This window comes from Perca fluviatilis, chromosome 9, assembly GCF_010015445.1.
Source record: "Perca fluviatilis chromosome 9, GENO_Pfluv_1.0, whole genome shotgun sequence".
Lineage (NCBI taxonomy): Eukaryota > Metazoa > Chordata > Actinopteri > Perciformes > Percidae > Perca > Perca fluviatilis.
The window spans coordinates 12,919,971-12,944,096 of record NC_053120.1 but is presented as its reverse complement, the minus strand read 5'-3'; the positions used below and the strand labels follow the sequence as shown (position 1 = coordinate 12,944,096).

General features: G+C 40.9%; 1 protein-coding gene across 2 annotated transcripts in view; it reads right to left on the bottom strand.

Moving 5' to 3' along the window:
• Nucleotides 1–24,126, bottom strand: part of cachd1 (cache domain containing 1) — a 98,478-nt gene that overhangs the window by 50,668 nt on the left and 23,684 nt on the right. Inside the window, exons 1-2 of one of the 2 annotated variants that reach the window (XM_039811948.1) lie at nucleotides 6,788–6,807; nucleotides 5,632–5,694 (exon numbers count right to left, since the gene is read on the bottom strand). Coding sequence is in view for 1 of the 2 variants with exons in the window: in XM_039811947.1 (XP_039667881.1) it covers nucleotides 5,632–5,694 (63 nt within the window). In the remaining variant the exon portion in view is untranslated. Of the gene's footprint in view, nucleotides 1–5,631; nucleotides 5,695–6,787; nucleotides 6,808–24,126 lie in introns of those variants that run through there. The other variant, XM_039811947.1, reaches the window with a different exon arrangement.

Sequence of the window (24,126 nt, the reverse complement as noted above, 5' to 3'; positions counted from 1 at the left end):
GGAAAACTAATAACCAGCTCTGCAGCCGCCTCCTGGGGGTGGGGGGGGGAGGAGGATATTAATAACAAGCGCACCACCACCACCTCTTTACAACAGATTCCTGTTCTTGCTTTCTTTTGGGGACATCCACTTTTGACTCACATCCACTTAATCTGAAACATCACATGCATGTAATCTGTTACAGATTATCCACCTGTATTCCATCCATTTGAAAGCTTGATCCACTGAATTTACTCACAATCTGCTAAACAACTAATTACTAGTTAGAGCCAGTTACCTTTAGATTACCTTCCCATCTAAAATCTGTGAAACATGTAAGAGCTTTGAATGATGTGGTGAGCATGGAGTTGTTGGGATGTAATGTTTTGATACGATTTAGTACAACACTACAGAAATCTGATTTATTTAACCTCTGCATCTTAATGGACACTGTTACATCCACCGTTTTGTTAATTGTGACTAAGCAAATATTACCAATCATCTTTTATCTACTCCCCAAATGTCTGTGGTGGAAACATTCTCTGTAGATGCTCATTGTGTAAGAGCTGTTTTGTGATTGGTGATTTGCTCATATAGTTGATCTGTGACCAGTTTACAGCTAACCAAGATAGCCATTATACTAGCTTTCTGAGGCTAATGTGTTGCTCATTTACTGTTGTTCTAACGGTTATGTATTTTGTTTTTTTACTTTTACTCCAGTGCCCTTCAAGTGTATGTTCACTAGATTAACTGTGTTTTCGGCTCCTTCCTAAGGGGACTTTATGTTGATCTCTGCTGGTGATGCTTGGTTTCTTCCTGGCACAAGGGAAAGTCTTTCTGTTAATCCAGCTTCTTTGTTTACTGTACTTTATCTTTTTCACAATACCTTTGGTCAAACTCTTGTCTATGGTATCTAATGTTTTTCAGCTTAATGTAACCTAAAAGCTTCAGTGTGCATCAACTGGAAATGGGGGTTGCGTCCGACAAAGTTTCCGAAACAAAAATCCAACAAGTGTGCCGTTAGAAAGTCAGCAGTTTGAACTTCTCTCTCAAACTGTCTTTTTAAGCCGTGCTAGCAGTGTAGCTCTCTGAATGGCGATGACGGCCATCCAGTTGGCCATTTGTTAAGTTAAAAGAATTGGGCTTGTTTCAATGTTTTTTTGGGTATAAATTAAGTTATTTTGTTTGAACTTTGAAAAAATATACTAAGCCTTTGCTAGTAAATCAAAAGGGCCAAAATACTCATACTACAGTATAATGTGAGTTGGCAGAATCATGACCACTTAACTGAATTTGACCGGCGAGGTCTAATCAACTTCTAAAGCCCTCACGGTTGGTTAAAGGATAAGGGATGCCCCTGAACTGAATTCAGAGAGTTGTACAAAGTGTCAGAATACGTGGGTAAATTACGTTTTTTAATTTAGATTTCAGATTAATTGCAAAAATGTCTCATCAAGGGGTATGTGCACATTGGTGGCAACAATAACACCCCAAAAAAAAAAAAATGTCTGTGGTCTAAATACTTTCCAAAGCAATTGTAAGTTACCTTCTCAGCCTTTTTGAATACAGAGAAAGTCTTATTTCCACAGTAACTGGAGCCCCTTTGTTCACATCCCATAATTACCGGTGCCTGCAAAAGGACTGCGATTCAAGCCAGGAACAGGGAAATGTACCGCGACCCACTGACCGCTTGTACACCTAATCAGCCGGCCGCTATTCCTATTAGTGGTTTAACAGGGGCCTGAGGCGCAGCCCACAATTACTCCTACTCAACCACAAGGAACACACCCACACACACACCAAGACACTAACATGTGCGCTCTCACACACGGACATCAAGTTAAACACACAAACATGGTACTCCCCCCACACACAGTACTGTCCATGCATAGCGGCATGGCAATTAGCTGCAGTGGACTTTGTATTAAAAAGGGGGAAATGGGCCAGTGTTCAGCTGAGGAGTGTTTCCATAGCTGGTGGGGGCGGGAGGGGGGGGGGGGACAGAGAAAGAAAGTAAGACTGGACTTTTAACAGAGTGACTTAAGAGAAACCAGACACTTCGAAGCCGTGCAAGTTAAAGCTTAAATTGCCTACAGTCTTGCCACCATGCAACCGAAGCAAACCTGCGCTCTGCAGATTAACCACACACACTCCAAAACACAGGGCTCCTCTCTCCGATCCGTCCAATCAGCTTTTAGAGTTTACAGCACCCAGTGGGGTTGGTTCAGCCGCAGAACCGGAGTGAATGCAGCGGCTCACCCAGACGTCTCATCCTGGAAGTTTTAAGGTTAGCCAGGCAGCCTTCGACCACAGTTACTGGTGTTTATGGCAAGACCAGGACTTACTTTGGGATGAGGTTAATATAGGGAGTATAACAGGGATGCTAGTCGAGTTCTGCAGAACTAATAAACTTCACAGCGGAAACTTGACTGCACATGTCCCGCTTCTCCTTGGATTCACTAATTTCGTTATTGAATTAGTGCATTTTCACTGGTGAGAAGGGGACACATTGTTTCCATTGAAAGTTGTGTTAAACTTGCACACTGCTTACTTTGTTCGCCCTACCGAAGGTGATGTGAACTTCTTAGCATGATTTGATAAAGGAAATGTCTTTCAATGCTAAAATGGGGGGGGGGGAAACCTCCTGCTCACAAGTATATCATGCAAAGCTGTGTCAGTTTACAATAGAAGAAATAACACCATAATAGCATGATCAAAAGACAATGATCTTAGTGATACCAATATGAGACCCAGACACTTCTATTTTCTAGAATTAACTCACAAAACATGTCTTATAACAAGATGAATTAACTGTTAATTTGATATCAGGCTGATGCTGTGGATTGTTTGTTTAAATTTAATTTTATATACCAAGAAAAAGTGAGATATATTTAGTTTATAATACCCATAACTGATATCCTCGAAGAAAAGAGTAAATGCAGTAAACAGATAACATGGGGAACACAACATGTCAGTAGTGTAGACCTGACAAAGAAATGGTGAAATAATCAAAATCTAATTTCTCACTTGAATGGAACCATTTTTGGTTGTCCTTTTCCTTCCATTTCTTAAATGTCACCTTGTCAAGACTGCATCTACCTGGGCTGTGACTGATAGCCGTAACACTCCCACACAAATAAACAGTGTTGTATACCAAACTGATATAGCACTCCTAATGTGGGTACATCCAATCCTATTAGGATATGGCTAAGTGTAGTACTCCTTAAAATATTAAAGGACAATTCACGCTTAAGTATCTAGAATGTACTGATGTACTACTATGTGAGCTTGAGCATGTTACATCTAATCGAGTTTGAAGTTTTGACGTAAAGCGACCGCTGGTTAGATAATGCTAGTATTTAGTATAGGGACACTCACTACATTAAATAGATATTAATATTGCAAATGGGGTTGACACCAATACCTTAACGTTAGCATAATTGGGTTCCTAAATGTGAATCGGGCAGTTGACAGCTAAGTGTACAGATAGTTTTTTAAAAAGATAGATTATAAAGACAGTCGCGTTCATGTTTACTTGCGGGAGCCATTTTGGAAACCGGTCATGACTAGTCGAACGCCGTGCAACATGGAATCTCCATTGACAGTATGGGAATCTCAGTCTTATTTGCACGGCGCTCGTTTTTCGACTAGTCATGACTGGTTTCCAAGATGTCTCCCGCAAGTAAACGCGACTGTCTTTATAATCTATCTTTTTAATAAACTATCTGTACACTTACAATGTTGTCAATGCTTTGGTTCACATTTAGGGACCCTAATTATGCTAACGTTAAGGTGTGGTGCTATTTCGAGCCTTTTTAGTGGTATTAAATAATGATGTAATTTGGGTGTCCCCATGCCCCAAATACTAGCATTGTAAGCTAACCAGAGGTCCGCGGTAGCCTCGTCAAAGCTCCAAACTCATTCGATTAGCATGAAAACATGTCCCAGAGAGCGACAGAGTAGGTACACATCAGTTAATAACCCCTAGGTTCGTTTTGCGCTGGAATTGTCCTTTAACTTTTAGACTCAATGTAAAAAAAAAATATATTACAACCAGGAAAAGGCCTCACTGAGATTAAAATGATCTTTCACAGGATTGACCTGGCCAAGACAGCAGTTTAATTCTCCATAATAATTACTTATCAGTAGGTTTATCAAGCGTTGATCTGCTAGCTCATGATTTCTTTTTTTGATTGGATTATGGATTTTTTTGGATTGCATCGGCTGTATAAAGCCTGATCTTTATTCATATCTTTATTTTAACTCATAGAACTCATGGATATTACTTTGTTAAAACAACCCATTGCTAAGCCACAGCATTGCATGCATGTGAATGTGGGACCAGCATTATAACATACAACAGCAGCAAGCAGTTTCAATTCAGATATTCACTGACAGCACGTCAAAGAGTAAAACGATAGAATAGACAGGAACAGACTCAATGACAGAGACCGAGTGAGGGAGAGCTTGTGTCATTAGAGGGGGACAGATGTCTGCGTTTCTCTCTAAATAATGAATATCCTGAGGAGAAACTTGTCTCCTTGTCGTCGCTCCCTGCTCTCTCTTCCTCTGCAGACCCACTCCAAATTGAGTCTCACTTTGGCTCATGGACACAGCCCCCTATGCCCAGAGAGAACACACAAGCCAACTATGCCAGAGCTGTCATCTGAATTAGTTGGCATCTGCCTCAGGGGGGTTGCAGCTAGAATGTATGGCCACTCTATGAGCTGTTAAACTATTCCAACCAGGACGTGAAGTCAGTGCTGCTCTGCACACTTAATCCATGTAATATCAATTCAACACCTAAGAAGTATTGTATTTAAGGGTTCTCTAAATGGAAATGTGTTTAGAACTAAGAAAGACTTGCAAAACAGGTTACGATTATCACGATGAACTCTTCATAGTGTGGACATACTAGGGGTTGTATACAAATACTATTTTTGTGCAAGTTACGAAGGTAAAGGCTACGCCACCATTGAAAAAAGAAACAGCAATGCTTCAAGGCCAATTTGGAGCTGCCTCTGGAATAGTAAATAGCTGCAAGGTGAGAGGTATTATATATTTCACACAGATGGATACCCTGATAAACACACAGAAACATAGTCACAGGAGAAATGCAAACAAACATCCACCTGGCTGTTCTTGCTGGTGGCTGTTTACCAGTCAGTGTTTACCGCCACTCTTCCTCTTTGACGCAGATGCTGGACGCCAGATATTCTAAAGATAGTTTTTTTTTTTTTTTCCAATCTGGGACTAAAATGGCTCACATACATTTTGACTTGTGGATTTAAGTTCATCAAAAAGATGCCCTTCTCTCCCTCAAGCCTTCTTATTCTGTCTTACTGCAGCTCTGCACTCATATTGTGAGCAGAGGGAGGGAGACAGACAGCTCACAGACAAGTGGAAAAACAGACCGAGAACTTCAAAGACAATGAGACAGCAGCCGCAGAATTTTAATAAACCCCCTTTTTCCTCTGATGGCGAGTGTGTCTGTTCATTGCTGCTGTATTGAACGACACACAAGACACCCAAACAGACACAATCCATGGTGCCATCCAAGCATGCAGGTACGTGCGCGCGCACACACACACACGCGCACACACACACACACACACACACACACACACACGAAAGGAGAAGCCTGTTACTCACCTGCTGCACTTCTGTCTCTCCGTTTGATGTCTTCTCAGTATACACAAACGAGTTGAAAATCCTCTGTAGGGAGAAAGAAGCAGAGACGGAGAGGTTAGATCAGGAGGAATGCAGAGGATTTGGATCCAATAACGGAAAACCATCTCCTGAGAAAGAGTATTGGCAGAGTTCCTTTATAGAGATAGATTTTTGTTCCAGGTGTTGCTGAGCAGATTCCTTTTCTTATCAACCCTCTGGGATTACAGCTACAAAAAAGAGGCTGAATGCAAAATCACTGTCCCTGTGGGAATCCACAAACTATTGCATTATTATCACAAGGTTAAATAAGAGTGCCCATATTATGAAAAAAAATTATTAAAGTTATTTTGTGTCTCTGGTGCTTCCACAGGTATACAAACTTTGAAAAAAACTCATCCATGCTGTTTTGAGTGAGATGCGGTTTCTGAATGCGTCCTGCCTTCAGTCTCCGGGGTGAGCTGTTCAAAATCGGCAGGCTTTCTACGTCACAAGCCGAAACGAGCTGGCTAACCGCAACCGTTAGCACTATGCTACCTCGTTCTCAATAGCAAAGCACTGCTACAACTAGGGCTGGGCGATAGGGAGAAAATCAAATATAACGATACTTTTGTCCAAATACCTCGATATCGATACTGCAACGATATTGTAGTGTTGACTATTGGTGCTTTGCAGTGTTGGTCATCTTACTTTAAAAAAGTAATTAGTTACAGTTACAAATTACTTCTCCCAAAAAGTAATTGAGTTAGTAACTCAGTTACCACATTGTAAAAGTAATTAGTTAACTGTAGTAACTGACATTTTTTATGTTCTATAACGCTATTACGTTCTATAACATCTTTAACGTCAAAGATGTTGCTGACCCGAAAAATCGAGCGTTGCTTGTTTTAACAGAGTGGCTCCGTCTCCTTCGCTGTTGCTCACCATCTGCATTTGGGCTTGGGGTTGGGTTAGCAGCAGCAACAAGTGTCGTGTTAGCATCATGTGTTGATGTGAGGTGCTTCATAAGATTCGAGTTGCTTGAGGTAGACGTGGATAAAGTCTTTTTTCCTGGGCATAGCGTGCATGTTACATAAACATTCTTGCCTTTAATTTCAATGAGCGAGAAGTGGTGCCGCTATTTCTAGTTCAAGAACGCTACCTTTGAATTTCCCTGGCTCGTTCCCATTGTCGCTGTCTTGTGTTTACTGGTAGTCAGAGCGTGCAGTGAGACAGCGTGAGCAGGGCATCCGCCTACCCAGCGAATCATCATCGCATTTGCAACGGTGTCATCATCCCCACCCCTGCTCTCTCCAGGCAGCTGATGTGCACCTCGCGCTTCATTCAACCAAATTGTAGTAACGCGCCACTTTACATTCTCAGTCACGATAACGGCGTTGCAACGATGGGAAAAGTAATGAATTAGATTACTCCGTTACTGAAAAAATAACGCCGTTAGTAACGCCGTTATACTTAAGGCCGGGACACATATAGCCGACGGTCGACCGTTGACAGAAAACCCCGTCGATATGATCAGTCGCGTCCCCGAGGTCCAAAAAACTGCCACAGAACGGACCAAAAAGACGAGAGGAGACGAGACGTAATACATCTCCATAACAGCAGGCGGCGCTAATCTGTAATGTTACCCAAGAAATGAAAACCAGCAGCTGATTGGACGAACGCGTCACATGGGTTTGTTTTCTCCGGATCAGAGTGATAGAGAAAGACACTGTCATGGCGGCCGTTCAGAATACGATCTCATATTGTACTAAAATAGTTCACTGAAACGTGTTTCTGAAAACATTTCAAGCGAGAAATAGGCCATGCAGTTGCTGGATCTGTCTTCATTTCAGCTCAACAAAGGTCGGTTTAAAAGATTTTCATCAGATTTTGAGAGACTCTAGTCACCTCATTGCGCTCGTCATTTCCAGGTGAGTCCCGACTTCCCTGCCGCAGACCGAACATGTCAGGTCGGCCAAAATGAACGCCGACAGCCCCCCAGACGGACGACGGCACGGGACACACCGAACAGATTTGAGTCACTGACCTCGCCAGACTGTCCCACGGCCGATAATCGGGTTAATGTGTCCCGGGCCTAAAACCCCGTTACTCCCAACACTGGTGCTTTCACAAAATATTTACTATATTTAGATTTTTGATAAATAATCATCAGGAATGTGGATATAATGACTACGTGGGTAAAGGCAAATAATAGAACAGTTACAACAGTCTGGTAAGTTCAGAAAATGACATCACTTTACTGTAATGCAGCCTTTAAAAACAGGAAAAGACCACATTTATGCCATATTACGATATCCAAAATCTAAGACGATATCTAGTCTCATATCACAATATCCATATATAATATCAATATATTGCCCAGCTCTAGCTAAAACACACACAAGTTCACCATAATCTACAAAAGAACTACTAACATGTGCGCGCCCTCGTTTAGAAGAAGTCTCCCAGCTAATCCTGCCTTGTAACTGACCGAAGTTGAAGAAACAACCTTTCTTTTACTGTCTATGGAGCTAGCTTGCTGACATGATCTACATCTGAGCTACTGCGCATGTGCGAGTGCAATCAAAGATAGTACAGAAGAAGAAGAAGAAGAAAGAGGTCTCACTCTGTAGCTAAAACAGAGACCAGGTGAAAAGAGGAGCTGCAGCAGTGAGAGAGAGCTGTGCAGTACAACAAAGCTATGGTGTTTTTTGAAAATTAAACCATGTAAACCTATTCTGGTACAACCTTAAAATACAATTATGAAACTGAAAATGAGCATAATATGGGCATTCACACCTCTTTATGTTTGGTGCCATATGCCTGCACTTCCTCACCTTTACAAAGAATCCAGTCAAACCAGGAGCTTTTGGGGGCTGCGTGCGATTCATGCTAATTAAGCATAGCAGCTATAATGAAGCTGTGTGCAGACCAAAATGTTTCAATATTCATGGGTTTCACAAAGTACGAAGAAATTGTAATTGAATGTGTCAGATACTCAGTATTGTTTACTTATTTTTTGCGCAATTCTTTCTAGATAATTTTATCTTGTATTTTCTTGAAGCTTTTGTTTTTAATCATTTGTGTTGCAACAACATTCCATACACTGATGTATCTGATGTTTGGCTTAAAAAAAAGTAATAGACTTTTCAGAAAATCCCTTCATTCGTGCATTCATTCATTTATGTATCAAAGTATCAAGTAATCAGTGGTGCCACTGCAACCACAACACCTGAATTTTACTACATTGTTAAAACTTGTGCAAATAAAGGACATTTTCAGGTTTAAACTTGAGACATGATTCCCTTAAGTAGTGAACAAACAAATCAAAAAATCACATGACACTTTTGTCTGTGATTTTGTTGGCTTACGAATAACTCCTTAACAGGCTAAAGTAGAACCATATAAGGTAGTCTATATTCAGTGCAAACAACTGCTCAGTAACTGAATTTCCTCAATTTCAGCAGTACCTTTTTGATTTAGATAAATCCGTGAGATCATCCTCAGTCACCCAGGTCACAGTGGATCTACAAGTGCAACATTAAGTCATAGGCAGTCTATATCCATGACGTTCCACTTCCGGGATTACTCCTTTGCCGCTGGAAAATCCGCCGGATTTCACAAATTTTGGCCGGATATCTGTTGCCTTGGGCTTCTTTTGTGTTGGCATTTTAAACTCCTGTGGATTTATGAGGACTATGGTTAACCTTTTCTCAGATCTCTGCAGGGTAAATCCAAACAGCTAGCTAGACTATCTGTCCAATCTGAGTTTTCTGTTGCATGACTAAAAACAATTTTTAAAACGTACACATTCCACCAAAACAAGTTCCTTCCTAGCTTATTTTGCAGCGGCACCGCAGCTTTTCTCCGATGCTTAGCACCACCCAAGACGATTGTGATTGGTTTAAAGAAATGCTAATAAACCAGAGCACATTTTCCTCCCATCCCCGAATGCTATGTAGAGTAGCCAGACCCTCCTCCAGCTCCAGAGGGTCTGGCAAAGCAAGACTACAGGCAACTGGAGTGAAGACGTTTTTAGCCCGAGAGGCTAAATATCTTCAAGAATCTGCAGAAAGTCCAGCTAGTTTTACTAAACCAGCACCATTACAATATGGCGAAAATCCAGAGTTCAAACAACTCATCCAAAGTTACTGCTGGATTAGTCTAGATCTATATATTGACGTTACACTTCCGGGATTGGTCCGGTGCCGCAGGAAAATCTACCGGATGCATGTATTTTCGCCGATGTCATATTCCTTGCACTTTCTTTGTGTTGGAATTTTAAACTCCCGTGGATTTATGAGGACTATGGTTAACTGCTCCTCAGATCTCTGCAGGGTGAATTGAGACAGCTAGCTAGACTGTTGAATCTGAGTTTTCTCTCGCACAACTATTTTACAGCAGCTCCGTGTGGAGCTTTGCACCGCCCATGCCGATTGTGATCGGTTTAAAGAAATGCCAATAAACCAGAGCACGTTTTTCTCCCATCCCGGAATGCTGTGTGGACTAGCCAGACCCTCCTCCACACCGCAGCGTGTGGATGGTCTGGCACAGTGAGACTACCACTGGATAAACTGGGCCAAGTAACTAAATGTGCAAAAACAAAAACTGAGTTGATAGTCCTTTCTAATGAAAATGACAATTTGATTTGTCAAGCACAGGTGTAATTAATAACATTAACTAATACCATTAATGATTGCTACATTCAGGTGTTTCAGGACCTTTGTATTTTGGCTTACTAATGTTAAATTAGTTACACTTGTGATTCTCACAAAACACAGTGAGGCAGTTTTTTAAGAAATCAAATATATAATTTACTACATCATGTAATAACACACAAGACAAAAAAATGACTGCTTGGTGATTTATTTACAGGTCCCGGGGTTGTTTTTTTTGTTTTTTTTTTAAAAAAAAAAAAAAAAAAGAAGAAAAAAAAAAAAAAAAAAAAAAAAAAAAAAAAAACAAAAACAAAAAAAAAAATTTTTTTTTTTTTAAAAAAAAAAAAAAAAAAAAAAAAAAATTTTTTTTTTTTTTTTAAAAAAATTAATAGAAGAATTTTATTATTGGTGCACAGAGTGGGTTTTTTTTTTTTTTGGGCAAAAAAGAATGATAAACTGCCAAAACAACCAGCCCATAGACCCAGACAGTAATGTTCTGTCATTTACATCAGCTTCTAGGTCTGGTAACAAAATGCGTCACCTGTCTGAATCTGGAGGTCAGCCATAACACAAAATGAAGGTTTTTATGAGCACTGAATCACAACGTGATGTTGAATTTCCCCATTCACCTTCCAGACTCAAACATTTTAATAGTCCTTGGTTTATATTGTTAAGCGAATAGCAAGCCGAGCACTACATTAGGCATGGAGAAAATTAGTCCTGGTGTGACCTCAGCCTTAACACACACTAAGAGAGCTTCAGAAACACATTTTAAGAGCTGCCTGAATAACATGCACACATTTTTTGAGATGGTCCCCTGGGTCCCATCAGCTAAACAGTTTCTCTCTTTGTCTCACACACACACACACACACACACACACACACACACACACACACACACACACACACACACACACACACACACACACACACACACACACACACACACACACACACACCAGTGCTATGCGGCAGCTACAAACAGAGTAAAACTAATGTTTGTGTTGAGGCAGCAGGTAGGCAGGTGTTCCACTGTAAGCCATCCCACTGCAAACAATGCCTTAAATTACCTGGTTCAACACTGCAACCATTTCCTGCTGCCTGTCCACACCTTTTGTTAGATACATTCCAGAGGACACCAATTACTCAGAATGGACCACATCCAACTAAACTGGAGCTGATTCACTACAGACTGTTATTGCCTAGCTGTAGCTACACCTTTACAAGGAACAAAACAAAGTATTGGTTTGCACAGTTAAAGTGATGGTTCGGATTAATTTCACCCTAGGGTCCTTTGCACCATGACCTCGAGTCAAACACCCCCCCAGAAGCTTTTTTCACCTGGGTCGAACATTGGGAGAGTTAGCGTAGAGTAGCGTTATCAGCTGAAAAAGATTTATTAATTTAATGATTAAATAAGGTAATGTCTCCAAACTTACCTCAATTATTACTTGTCTCCTGCTAGTTATACTACAGCACTTACTTAAAAAAAAATAAAAAATTAATAAATATTTTTGTTGTATCCCTTTTCGGTGTTGTAATTTGTAGACGGCCCTAAGCACTCGTCTAACTGCAGGTAGCAGCAACAGCTAGCAGAAGAGAGCAGGCAAGTGTTCATAAACTTCTGGTATACTCTGGTATACAAACTTTCCAATCCATCGTTTTATGAGTGCATAACCTATTTGTACTAGTGTAGAAGTTTGGTATCATTTCGGGCATTATTAGTGGGGTAACTTACGAGATACAAACGTGGGTCCATTAGCCCCTGCACTAAGCTATTCAGCTGATAATGCTACTCTACGCTAACTCTCCCAATGTTCGACCCAGGTAAAAAAAGCTTCTGGGGGGGTGTTTGGCTCGAGGTCATGGTGCAAAGGACCCTAGGGTGAAATTACTCCGAACCATGACTTTAAAGGGAAAGGGGAGAAGTTCCTTCAGGATAATGTAGCCTTCAAAATATCACAAGAACCTGATTTATGCTAGGATGCCTTAAAAATATATTTCTTCCACCGACTCTTGCAAAGAAATGTTACTTAATGGCACCATCATGAAAGTACGGCCATTAATAAGAGGATTATTTTCTCCATTAACAGATCAATCCTTTGGTCTATAAAACATCAGAACTCACAATGTTATGCTCTTTGATCTAACTGACACTACAAAACCCAGAGATATTCAAGTTGCTATAATGTAAAATAAGGAGTAGCAGCAAAGTCTGACATTTGAGAAGCTGAAACCATTCAAATGTTAACATTTTTGTCTTGAAAACAAAACATTATTAATTAATAGTTGTTGTTTTTTTAAACAGTTGACAAACAAAAACACTGACATACAAAGATGCAAATAAATAGATGCAGCTATGCTGCAAAATCTCCTTACAATTCCTCTTCTGGGCCATAATTATGCCAGTTAATGGTAGTCCTGAAAATTCTATTACGTCTAATGTGGCCTATAAACAAACAGTGCTAATTGTCAATCTGTCTTCAACAAAACTTTAACCCTTGTGTTTTCCGCGGATCAAATTTGACCCACTTTCAAAGTTTTTAATATCAGGAAATGGATTTTTTTCAACCAAATTGCCCAGAAATAACATGGATGCATGGATATACGGTGTATGGAATCCATCCAACATTCTTCGCAGGTACATTTTATGATTACTTTCACTGAATTTTGGGTGTGTTATTCAATTTTATAGCATTAATGTTTTTTATGTTTCTGATCTTAACTATTAGTCAAAACAATTCATAATTTCTGCTTTTTAACGTAAAAATTACTGACATGAATAAAAAAAAACGTTGAAATAAGTGAGAAAAACATTTTTTTTTTAAAAAGCATCAAAAGCATTGAAAAAAAAGCATTAAAAAAAAAGTTTGTGGTCGATGAGAAGACAACCCAAGGGTTAACACAGTGCTTGGTTTTAATCCTGCTCGTCTAAATGGAGTCAACAGTCGCAACTGTTTTTGAGCATATTCCTTTTATTTGACAGAGGCATGAGACTAACAGAGAAGTGCTATACAAACCGTTTCATTAGGTTATCGCTACACACAGCTGCATATTTCATTCACTACCGAGTTATTTACAAAGTGCAAAACCAAGCCCAGCCCAGACAGTCTACTGTTCCACACGCATCTTAGTGGAAAAAAGAGAAGGTCCAAAGATGTAGAACTACCAAATAAACACGAACAAGGACACACAAAACAGAGCTGCCACTTCTAAGCAGGAGTCATGTGCTCTCAAAACACTACACTAAGAAAAGAGAAGGAAAGTGGGGGGAGAAATAGGCACTGGAATGGAGAAACACTTAGTTTCCATTAAGCCAGCAATTCTGAAAAATTGGGAACAAATCCTGAAGAGAGAGAAAACTCCTGTTGTTGATTAGCCACAGGTTAGCTGTCTTTCCCCCAATGCCTCGAGTGTTTGTTGTTGGAGCTGCTTTGCGGTTTTCACAGCTATGGAGCAGCCAGGGAGGAATGCTCAGCTCTGAAACCCGAGAGGCCTGAGGCTGCCTGGGCCACCGTGAGCCTGTGGCCTCCCCTGAGCCATAATCAAACACTGAAATGTACACAGACACATTCACACCAGTATAGAGGCACACACACAACTGTACAGTGGCAGTGGTGTACTCAGACTTCCCTATACACCTTACGGTCTCCAGGTAGGACTGGGCAGTATAGAAAAAATACATATGAGAGATACAAGAAGATGAAGAAAATCCACACTTAAATTATCCAGTGGATGTCCAACACTCTGAGTATGTTTACATGCATACCAATATTCCACTATTATTCAGAATATTACAATATTCCGAATTTGATCAAGATCTTGTAAACAGCATATTCCGGTTGAATATTCGGAATAAGGCCTTTTTCCGAATATAGCATTTTCCGATTAAGACGTGGGATATACAGATATTATTCAGCTTTTAAAGGCATTCTTTGGACATGTATACAGCGCCTTCGGAATATGCGATTCAATCGGGGTTTTACCGCAGTTTAAGCCCAGTTTACGGCCTCTTGCCTGTTTACGTCTTATGGTCAGCTTTACGCGATGCTGTGGTTGTTGTACACAAACCAACCAGCCAACAGTTTGCAAGGCTGGAGACCGGATAAGAAGGAGAAACACGGCTACTTTTAAACATTATCAAAGGCTTAGATATCAACAGGTTTTTGGATATGTGCAAACATCGCTACGCCGACCTTTTCAAGAAGCTGGTTGAAGGAATGAAAGAGGGACGCTGTGTTCACACGGTCCGCTGGTGAACTCTGAATTTTAATTTTATTTTGCATGGCTACATGTAAACAGGAATATAAGTGGAATATTCACTTTCATTAGCCATGTAAACAGCTTAGTCGGAATATAGTCTTTTTCGGAACAAGGGCAAAAAATAGAATATTACGTGCATGTTAACATAGTCACTGATGCTAAATCACATGGGAATGTTTTAGGAGTACTTCGGTAGAAATCTTGACTTTGTGAATGTGTTTGTGTTTCTTTAAAAAAAAATAACTATAAAAGAAATCTCACATTAGAACTGGAATGATAGACAATAAACAACATATAAAACATACAGTATATTCTCTATCAATCTAATCCATAAGAGCAGCAGGAAGCAACAATATTTTACCAAAGAGGCTCCATCTTAAACAGCAACATTATGAAGCCTTCATTTACCATGCTTTCGAATTAAATTATTTTGTAGCAACAGCATGTCAACTGCACATACACCAGCGATCCATTTGGATGACTGATGAACCAAAGTTACAAACAAGTCGAGATAGCTCTTTATATAGAATAACCCTTTTTTTCCCCCAATGCAGAGTTAAAGGGACACTATACCCAATCCTACCAATTTTAGTTTTTACACTATTCCACAGGTGGCGTTAACAAGTCAAGATCTGCTGCAATGGGTCAACGAAAGGCAGGGAGGAAGAAGACTGCAAGCCAGTAAACAATGCTGGATTTCAAATAAATAAAATCAGCTTTGGTAAATGTTTTACGAGGAAGGAAATGCAGTCCACATGTTTGTTAGACCTCAAGGATACACACGATGCGTTTTGGTGACACTGAATGTACACATAACTTTTGTTTGTTTACAAGAAATCTCTGTAGGGCCCCTTTAAAATAAATAATTTTACTGGATCCAAATAGGCAGCTTTCTCAACACTGATCTCACAAGAAATGCATCCAAACTCCTGTCCATTGATCAGCACCAGCCTTTGTGTCATTAAGCCAGTTTTAAATCCATCCACCTTAAGGTTAATCCTAACCACGGACGAGTGGTTCACATGAATGACTAAACCTCAGTGGAAGCTCAAACTGCGAGCTACAGAGATGAATAATACAACCTGTGTTGTAGTGTATTTGTTATAATGATCCCGGGTTGGTAGTTGTTGCAGTCTTATTGTGTTGCGTGTGTTAGAAGTGACGTATCATTTAAACTCTTTCCCAGCTTTATCCAGACATATAACTTAACCTGCTCCCCTCTCAATTATAGGAAAAGAGGAGATTAAGATTGAGCAGATTACACATCACAAGAAAACTACTGCAATCCTGCTTTAGTGCATGCTGTTAGACTGCACTGTTGATGTGTAGAGTCCCACAAAAAAAAAAAACGACCTCTCCCCTTTATCATTTTGTTTCTCTTGCTTGGCCCCCCGATCCACTTTGCACCCTGTTATAGCAGCTTAACCATGGGAACTCTCCATGAATTTGGCATCCATTTAATTGGGCCTGCCTCTTTAGCTCTTCTGTCAGGCTCTCCTGGGGATCCTTTAAACTACCCCAAGAGGCTCTTCTCTTTTAAAGAGACTCTTCTGTTCTGTGCGAGGCAGAGACTTAAAATCCAGAGAGATGACCGAAAATACCAGCCCAAAGAAGAAGAGACTTTGAGAGTCACTTGAGTATGTTTTTTAGGTGAAACACGTGGAAACAGGCACAGTGATAGAGGGCAAAAGAGAAGAGAAAAATGAAGCAGACTGTGGAGAGGTAAAGGCAAGAGCGAGTAAGGAACGAAAAAAAGGAAGCAGGAAAGAGAAGGCCAACTGAGCTGAACTGAGAACACCCCCCCCCAAAGAAAAAAAAAAAAAAAAAAAAAAACACACACACACACACAATCTATTCAGTTCCCCTTTTCTGATCACCGGTCCTATGTCATTTTATCTCTGAACAGACCAGAGGGCAAAAATGGGAGCATGGGCACACCACGAATGTGTGTGCGAGCAAGTCAAAGTGCCAGTGTGCCAATGTGCAGACTGTTTATGAGGGCTATGCCCAGGCCTGGTGCATGTTTGTGTAGCTCATCGACTGCTTAACTGTCACTACAGGCTTCTCATTGTAGAAAATGTCTGTAAACGTCTTGCACACGTACACACACATTTCACATTCACACATTAGGATGCAGTGTAGAGGTTTTGGAGCTGTAGAGTCTGAGAGATTGGTTTCCATACAACTGAAAGATAAAAGCCTTAAGCCCAAGGGAGAGTAACTGCTGCTTCCTCCATGTTTCTGGTATACAGCTCAGCCTCCCTCCTTCCTTCAATGCTTTATCCCCCCCCTTGGCTTTTCCTCTCTTCCTCCCTCCCTCCCCCCAGCCAACTCTCTGCTCATTGCACTACAAAGAGCTGGAGCTGGGGATGCGGCATCAGAGCTTCGCCTCTGATGTGCATGTGGGTTATTTTTTTTTAAAAACTTTTTTCCAAGACCCTTTGCCATGTCTCCATCCCGAACCTCGCCCTCCCATATCGATTTTTTCCTGAACACTACAAAGCAGAGTCAGGTAACTGGCACCTGGGAGTGTAAAAGCAAGCTGGAGAGAGAGAGAGAGAGAGAGAGAGAGAGAGAGAGAGAGAAGAGAGAGAGAGCACACCGTTTCTGTATTTTCACAATACAACAAAAAAAGTCTGAAATAATTGCACCTGCAGTTTAAAGCTCCATAACACATAGACCAGAACAAGAGAAGAAAAGAGCATTTGAATTAATTCTATGGGGAGGAACCTGGTGAACTAACCTAGAAAACTCAGAAATGCTTCAAAAAAGGATTCACTGTGTTTCCTATCAATTATAAATATGCACAACACAACCACAGCTCAGTTAGAAACCAGATAACATGCAATTTTTGGTTCTGGGGAATCTTTTCACCAAGCTTAAACAGTATTTCTCCTAGCTACATTCATGCCAGCAGGAAGTTGAGTTGATAAAAGCCTGGCTTGTGATTCTCTTTTAATTAGTGGAACATAGGGGTGTGCTATATCATATTGTTCATGATAATACCGGTGCCATTTTTTATATCATATGATATGAAAGAATTCATACTGTGATAATGGCAATATTTCGACTTGCTGACGTTATCGTAAAAGGAGGTTAATCATCAGGCCTGAACAAGACCAAGTTGCGAAAAAGAATCAATGTAGACTTAAGTTTCTTAAAACTGAAGCTCTTGGTGAAGTTGTTTTGTATGCGCCTATAAATAATGGGAAAAGAGCGTTTTAAAAAAAGTGGTAAAAATGCATTCTTCAAAGTGTCAACCAACCAAATACTAGGGACAATATAAGGAAATCTGTATGTTGTCTCACCAGTTTGATTGCACAATCCTGCACAGATTTCCAAAGCAATGCCTTGAATGGAATGAATCTAAACTCATCAAGGTTGTGAGTGACCATGGCACCATAAAAAAAGATGAAAAGAACGAAGGAGGGGTTATAGGAACTTACAGGAGGAGACATGTGGGTCTCTAAATGTCACTATAATGGCCATAGAGAAACCAAACCCTTGCTAATTAAGTGCATCTCTATTTCAACCCACTGGAGCAGGTTCGCTAATTAAATGCCAGGCTGTCAGTGTCTGCCAACTGCTTGCTGCTTCATTTAGAGGGTTCTGTGGGTCAATTTAATTTGCTTGTGGGTCAATTTAATTTGCTTGAATCTAACTAATAGACAACCTGAGGCAAGGGCTCCAAAAGCCCCGGCCCACACATTGTGTTAGTGTGGAGAGTGCATGTTTGCATGCAGCCTGCTAGTCAAAGGCTTGGAGCACCACGGTTAGCTCTAATTTACTGTGCTCCATTTTAAATCTTCTTTACGTGTCTTTGTGAGCTCGTGGAGGTTCACGTGCACATGAAAAATAGGGAGGATTGCTGCCAGATGCAGAAATGATTCTTAGCTTTTATATCTTCGTAAAAATGTGGTTGTCATAGCAATGTGACTTCAAGCTGTAATAGAGAAAACAGTCCGATGTTCTTTTAAAAGGCAAAGTCTAAATCCCAGGCTGCACTGCTTTACAGAAGAACTGAATGATCACACTTTCAGGCCTGATGTCAATCGCAAATTCCCCACTTTCATACCTCCCTCTCATTCTACTACTGCTGAGCTACTACTTATCAGTCACAGTAACGCTGAGGAAGAAAGTCAAATATTTGGATCTTCCGTAAGCATTCAGAATCTGATGTAGTAATATGAAATCGTGATGTAGACACACTTGCTGCTTTCCAATGTAATCAATGGGCACCCTTGGAGGAAAGTACTGCCAGATATGGGAATTGACTGAAAATCTTCAAGTTTTAAAGATATAACTAAGCACATTGCAATTTAGTGGGTCCGAGTCCAAGCGCTAAGGGTGTGGTGGTGGTTATAGCCGGCTGTCATGGTATCCACTTTGGGACATAAAGTGAAGACTGGGAACCTTTTCAACATCCAAGTCCAAGGCCTTGGACAAATATGTCACACGGACCACATGTGATGACTTTTCAATGTGGAGCAACTCAAAAAAAGGCACGTTTTAAAACATTTTCCACCAGAGTCCCTTATTCTATTTCACGGACATCACCCGAAACGATTTCACGCCTTCTTGATGAGGCACGCCATTAAAACAAGAGCAGTAACAGTATTTATTTAACTTAACTAAGAGCTACAATATATTGGTCAGTATCTTCAGCGACGTACATGTAAATAAAGCTGCCAGAAAAGGCAACAAGGAAAGAGACCAGTTTTCAGAAACATTCCTTGATGGTTTAAACCACAATTCAAGGACTCCACCTTTGATAAAGATATGAGCACAATTCCCAAAACACACTACCAAAAATTAAATGGCAATGAATGGATAATGGAAGTATGATTTTTGGTACGAAATTCCCGTTTGCTCTTGTTGTTCTGTATTAGGGCTGCAACTAACTATCACTTTCATTATAGATTACTCTGACGATACATTTCTTTCATTAATTATTTGGTCTTTAAAAGATCAGAAAACAGTGAAATATGGCCACCAAAACATCCGACAACACCAGCGACGTCATCACATGTATTTTACCATTTTACTTTAATGTAAGAACAAGAAAAGCAGCAAATTGTCACATTTGAGAACCAGGAACTGTCAAATGTTATTGATTTTTTTCTTATCAATACCACAAATGATTACAATCACCAAAAAGCAGGCATCCCCCCCCCCCCTTCTATCGAGGAATTGTTGAAGCTTTATTCTGTATTAGTTGTGGGTTGCATTATTTTTAGAGGGTTGGTTCCACATATTTTACTCAATTGAGCTTAAGCCTGAAACAAAGAAAAAAAAAAGATTTAACAAAACAGATCCTGCAACTCATCCAAAAAAACAAATAAAAAACAAATAAACAATAAAACAAGTCATAGCACTACTGCACGTTACCAACTGTAATCAACTGCCTAATGCGGCAAGACAGAAAGACAGACCTACACAAAGTGGATAAAACTCACAGCTACAGATGCTTTAGATATTATTCACGCCAAATGTACTATAGAGTGCAAAGACCTCTAAATGGACTTTCTCAATCTCCTTCTCACTCCTTCCACCAGGGTTGCATCGAGCCCAATGCGGTGGGAGGGTAAAGCCTGTCAGCTATCGGGTGCTGAGGTTCTGAAATAACAAGACCCCCTTTTGTCCAAACAGCATCGGGGCCAACAGAGAGAGAGAGCGAGTCACCGCCATGTGGATCCTAACAGCCTACCCACCACCCCCTACACCTACCCGAGAGGCTCTTAGTCTCAGCCTGGGATGTTTGCTCTCCCTCTCCACCAGACAGGATATAATGCGTTCCACATGTGAGAAGAAAAAAAAAGGGATGGAATGGAGGGTGGAGGAGAGAAGAAGGGAGGAGAGGCAAAAACTGAGGGAAAGTGGGACAGGGTCAGACGAGATCAGTAGAGAGAAGAGAAAGATAGCAGTGCAGTGGTTTGATAACAACCAAAGCCAGTAAAGATGCTGTAGATGTTTTACCTTCTTGTCTCTGTGAAATCAAACGTACTTCATGTCTAGTGTTACCCCGTTTAGCCCTCCTGCAGCACAAAGGATGGTAATGAACCATCCGAGTTGTGGCTTGCAGTCTGAAAATAAGGCATTGTGACTCAAATGAGAGACGTAAGCTAGCAGCTTAGTGAGAGTAAATTAGGTTTCCGCCCCCCTCTTGCTCTCTCTTTGGGAGTTAAGAAACAATGAATGTTGTGGGCACTCACCATCAGACTGTGTAAATTGAGGGTCGAATGGAGAGTGGAGGCATAAAGAGGGACATTGTGCCCAAAATTGTCTGAAGTTCTGACATAAACACAATGCTCAGAGTTAGGAAGTAGTGGTAACACTGTGACAGCTCTGTCTGATGAACCAGCTTTCTTATCTTAGCACAACATCTTAGTGTGTGTGTGCCTTTGAGAGCCTATATAGAGTGCATGTGGTAAGAGGCATACATGTAGGGTGCAGGTCATTACCCCCACACAAGGCCCTTTGATGTTAAAGCAGTCATTAAAACAAGGCTGCAGGCCACAGCAACCATGCACTGATCATAAGTGACTAATTAGAAATACTAAAACTTAATGAAACACTCAGTTCTTGATGGTGGCATTCCTATTTTTGTGAAAGTGTACTTAACTTTGTAAGCAGTATATAATAGAATGTACCGTATAAGGCTCTAATGGGATATCAAACTAATTGTCTTTGGACTTTTTTTGAGTTTAGGCTGAAAGCAGCACATACAACACATACGGTATGTAGCGGCAGTAGCGCCAAGCCAGCAGTGCATTATGGGAATAGCAACTGGCTGTTAAAGTGGAGCCAATGTGAAAACTTTCCAAAGACAGATCAAAGCTGCATACCTGAGTGCCTCCATTTAGCCGATAAAATCTAGGCAGTGAAAGAGGACGAAAACAAAACCTCACACACTGCGGTCAAATAAGTTCGACAGAGGAATGCAAGATAATGAGAAAACTCTGTTTTTATAGGGGGTTTGAAAGTTGCTCCATATCAAAAAAGGTCCATAAATGAGGGCGTTTGTGTTCTCACAACATGAAAGAGACTAAAAGCCAAAGGATGATTGTAGTTAAACCATCACATACACTGTGTAGCCGTTAATGTCATCGATGATGTGGTAATCTTGTGAATAACTGGGGACGAAGGCCATTTAGTTGAGATCCAAATGAAGTACTGTGCTCATTTCATATGACCAACTTAATGTCAAGAATGCTAGTAAATTACTGTGGGGATCAGGGTGAGGGAGTTCGTAAAGAACTAAAACAAACCTGCAAATCATGGTTGCCTAATGTGTACTATGCATTCCTTTCAATTATCAGTTAAGACCTATAGTGGGGCCACGTGCATGTTTACAATGGATATCCTTTAGTTAGGAATGGATACTGACACGTTGTTTTCGTGTATTTCACTTGTGTGTGACACTTAAAAATCTTACCGACACATTTGGGGGAGGAAAAAAATGCTCAATTTCAAAACATGCTGGGAATCGATCCCCTCTGTATTTCTGTGTCGGCTGGAGTTTATTATTACAAAATAAAATCTTTCAGAACCAACGGCTTTCACTGAGATGACAAACGACCTAAATAAAGCAAACAGGCGGCGCAGCAGTGGAAACTAAGCAAGAGCCTCACAAACACTTAATCTCTGGATTGGACTGGGCTTCAGCCAACTCAGGGCCCAATGCCAGCCTGCCAGCACCCTCTGGCACCACGTCCCAGTCACACCCTTGCGGTACACCGTGCCAAGGCCAAAACTTCATACTGACCCCTTAAGGCCGGGACACATCAGGCAGATTATCGGCCGTGGGACGGTCTGGCGAGGTCAGTGACTCAAATCTGTTCGGTGTGTCCCGTGCCGTCGTCCGTCTGGGGGGCTGTCGGCGTTCATTTTGGCCGACCTGACATGTTCGGTCTGCGGCAGGGAAGTCGGGACTCACCCGGAAATGACGAGCGCAATGAGGTGACTACAGTCTCTCAAAATCTGATGAAGATCTTTTAAACTGACCTTTGTTGAGCTGAAATGAAGACAGATTCAGCAACTGCATGGCCTATTTCTCGCTTAAAATGTTCTCAGAAACATGTTTCAGTGAACTATTTTAGTACAATATGAGATCGTATTCTGAACGGCCGCCATGACAGTCTGGCTCTGAATTTCCGGAGAAAACAAACCCATGTGACGCGATCTTCCAATCAGCTGCCGGTTTTCATTTCTTGGGCAACATTACAGATTAGCGCCGCCTGCTGTTATAGAGATGTATTACGTCTCGTCTCCTCTCGTCTTTTTGGTCCGTTCTGTGGCAGTTTTTTGGACCTCGGGGACGCGACTGATCATATCGACGGGGTTTTCTGTCAACGGTCACCCGTCGGCTATATGTGTCTACACCATTAGAGATGTCCAAAGGATAAATAAAAAAAAGTGTTTGAAAGAAAGCAGAATGATAAACTCTAAACCGGGGGTAAAAAAAAAAAAAGGCAGAGAAAGAGAAACAGACAGTCAAAGCAGAAGGGCTCGTCACACAGGGCCAATAAATTCAAAACTTTGATATACGCTTCCTGCCAAATAAGCCCCGCTCTCTCAGCCAAGTGAAGGGATGTTCAGATGGGGCGCCTGCACTGTCTGTACAAACTATGCTGGATTATCTTCACATTCCTATGCTGTGGACTCATCTGTAAGGCTTTTACTTGCAGTTAACAAGCATCATGATTTATGTAGAATAGACAAAAGCCACACTAAAGTCACCATAATAAGAAGAAAATAAGACACTGCGTTTTCGAATACGTGCTATAAAAACAGCGCTGTACTAACTCAATTGCTTCTCTGAACCATCATTTCCACTTACAATAATTCACTTTTTTTTAATCCTTAAAATTGGAAGGTGGTGAGAATCAAACCTATGTTAAGGAAGGAATACAAAAGGTACTGAGGAAGAAGAGAAAGAAAAATAAGGATACTGCCTAAACAAATATAATGTGTGTATGTCTCAGGCAGGTGAATGTGAGGGGGCCGCAGAAAAAACTAACTAACAGAGGAACAGATTGGAGAGATGGGGGAAAGAGATTAAGAAGAGAAAGGACAGGGAGGAAAACATTTTTCCCAGGGTGGTCTCCTTCTCGGGTTTCTGAGCACGATGTGAGATCATGTCTGGCCACTGTTATAAGGTCTCTCTATAGCCCGGGCGCTTTGTTCTACTTCATGTATTCTTGGGGCAGTTACACGCCCTGATTAATAGAGGCAAGGGTCGCTCTGCAGAGAGGCTTAAGCTACATATGATACTGGTTTTTAACTAAACTAAGGGAGCCTGGTCTTGCTGACCCTGGTGCTCACACCAATAACCTGGATTTAACCAGTAACAGCAGGTCAAATGCGGGCCGACGTATGGTCATTGTCCTGTGTTATGTTACGGTACTTTATGGACAATTTTGCATATGATCAGGGCAACAGGTATCTACTACAAACACATAAATGACGACCTGGTAACAGAAATTTTCCAAATACACTTGTGACCTATTACCAATATAAAATATTATTACTGAGTAGAGTAATGCCATAGCGTAACACAGCACAGCATTAATCTTTATGA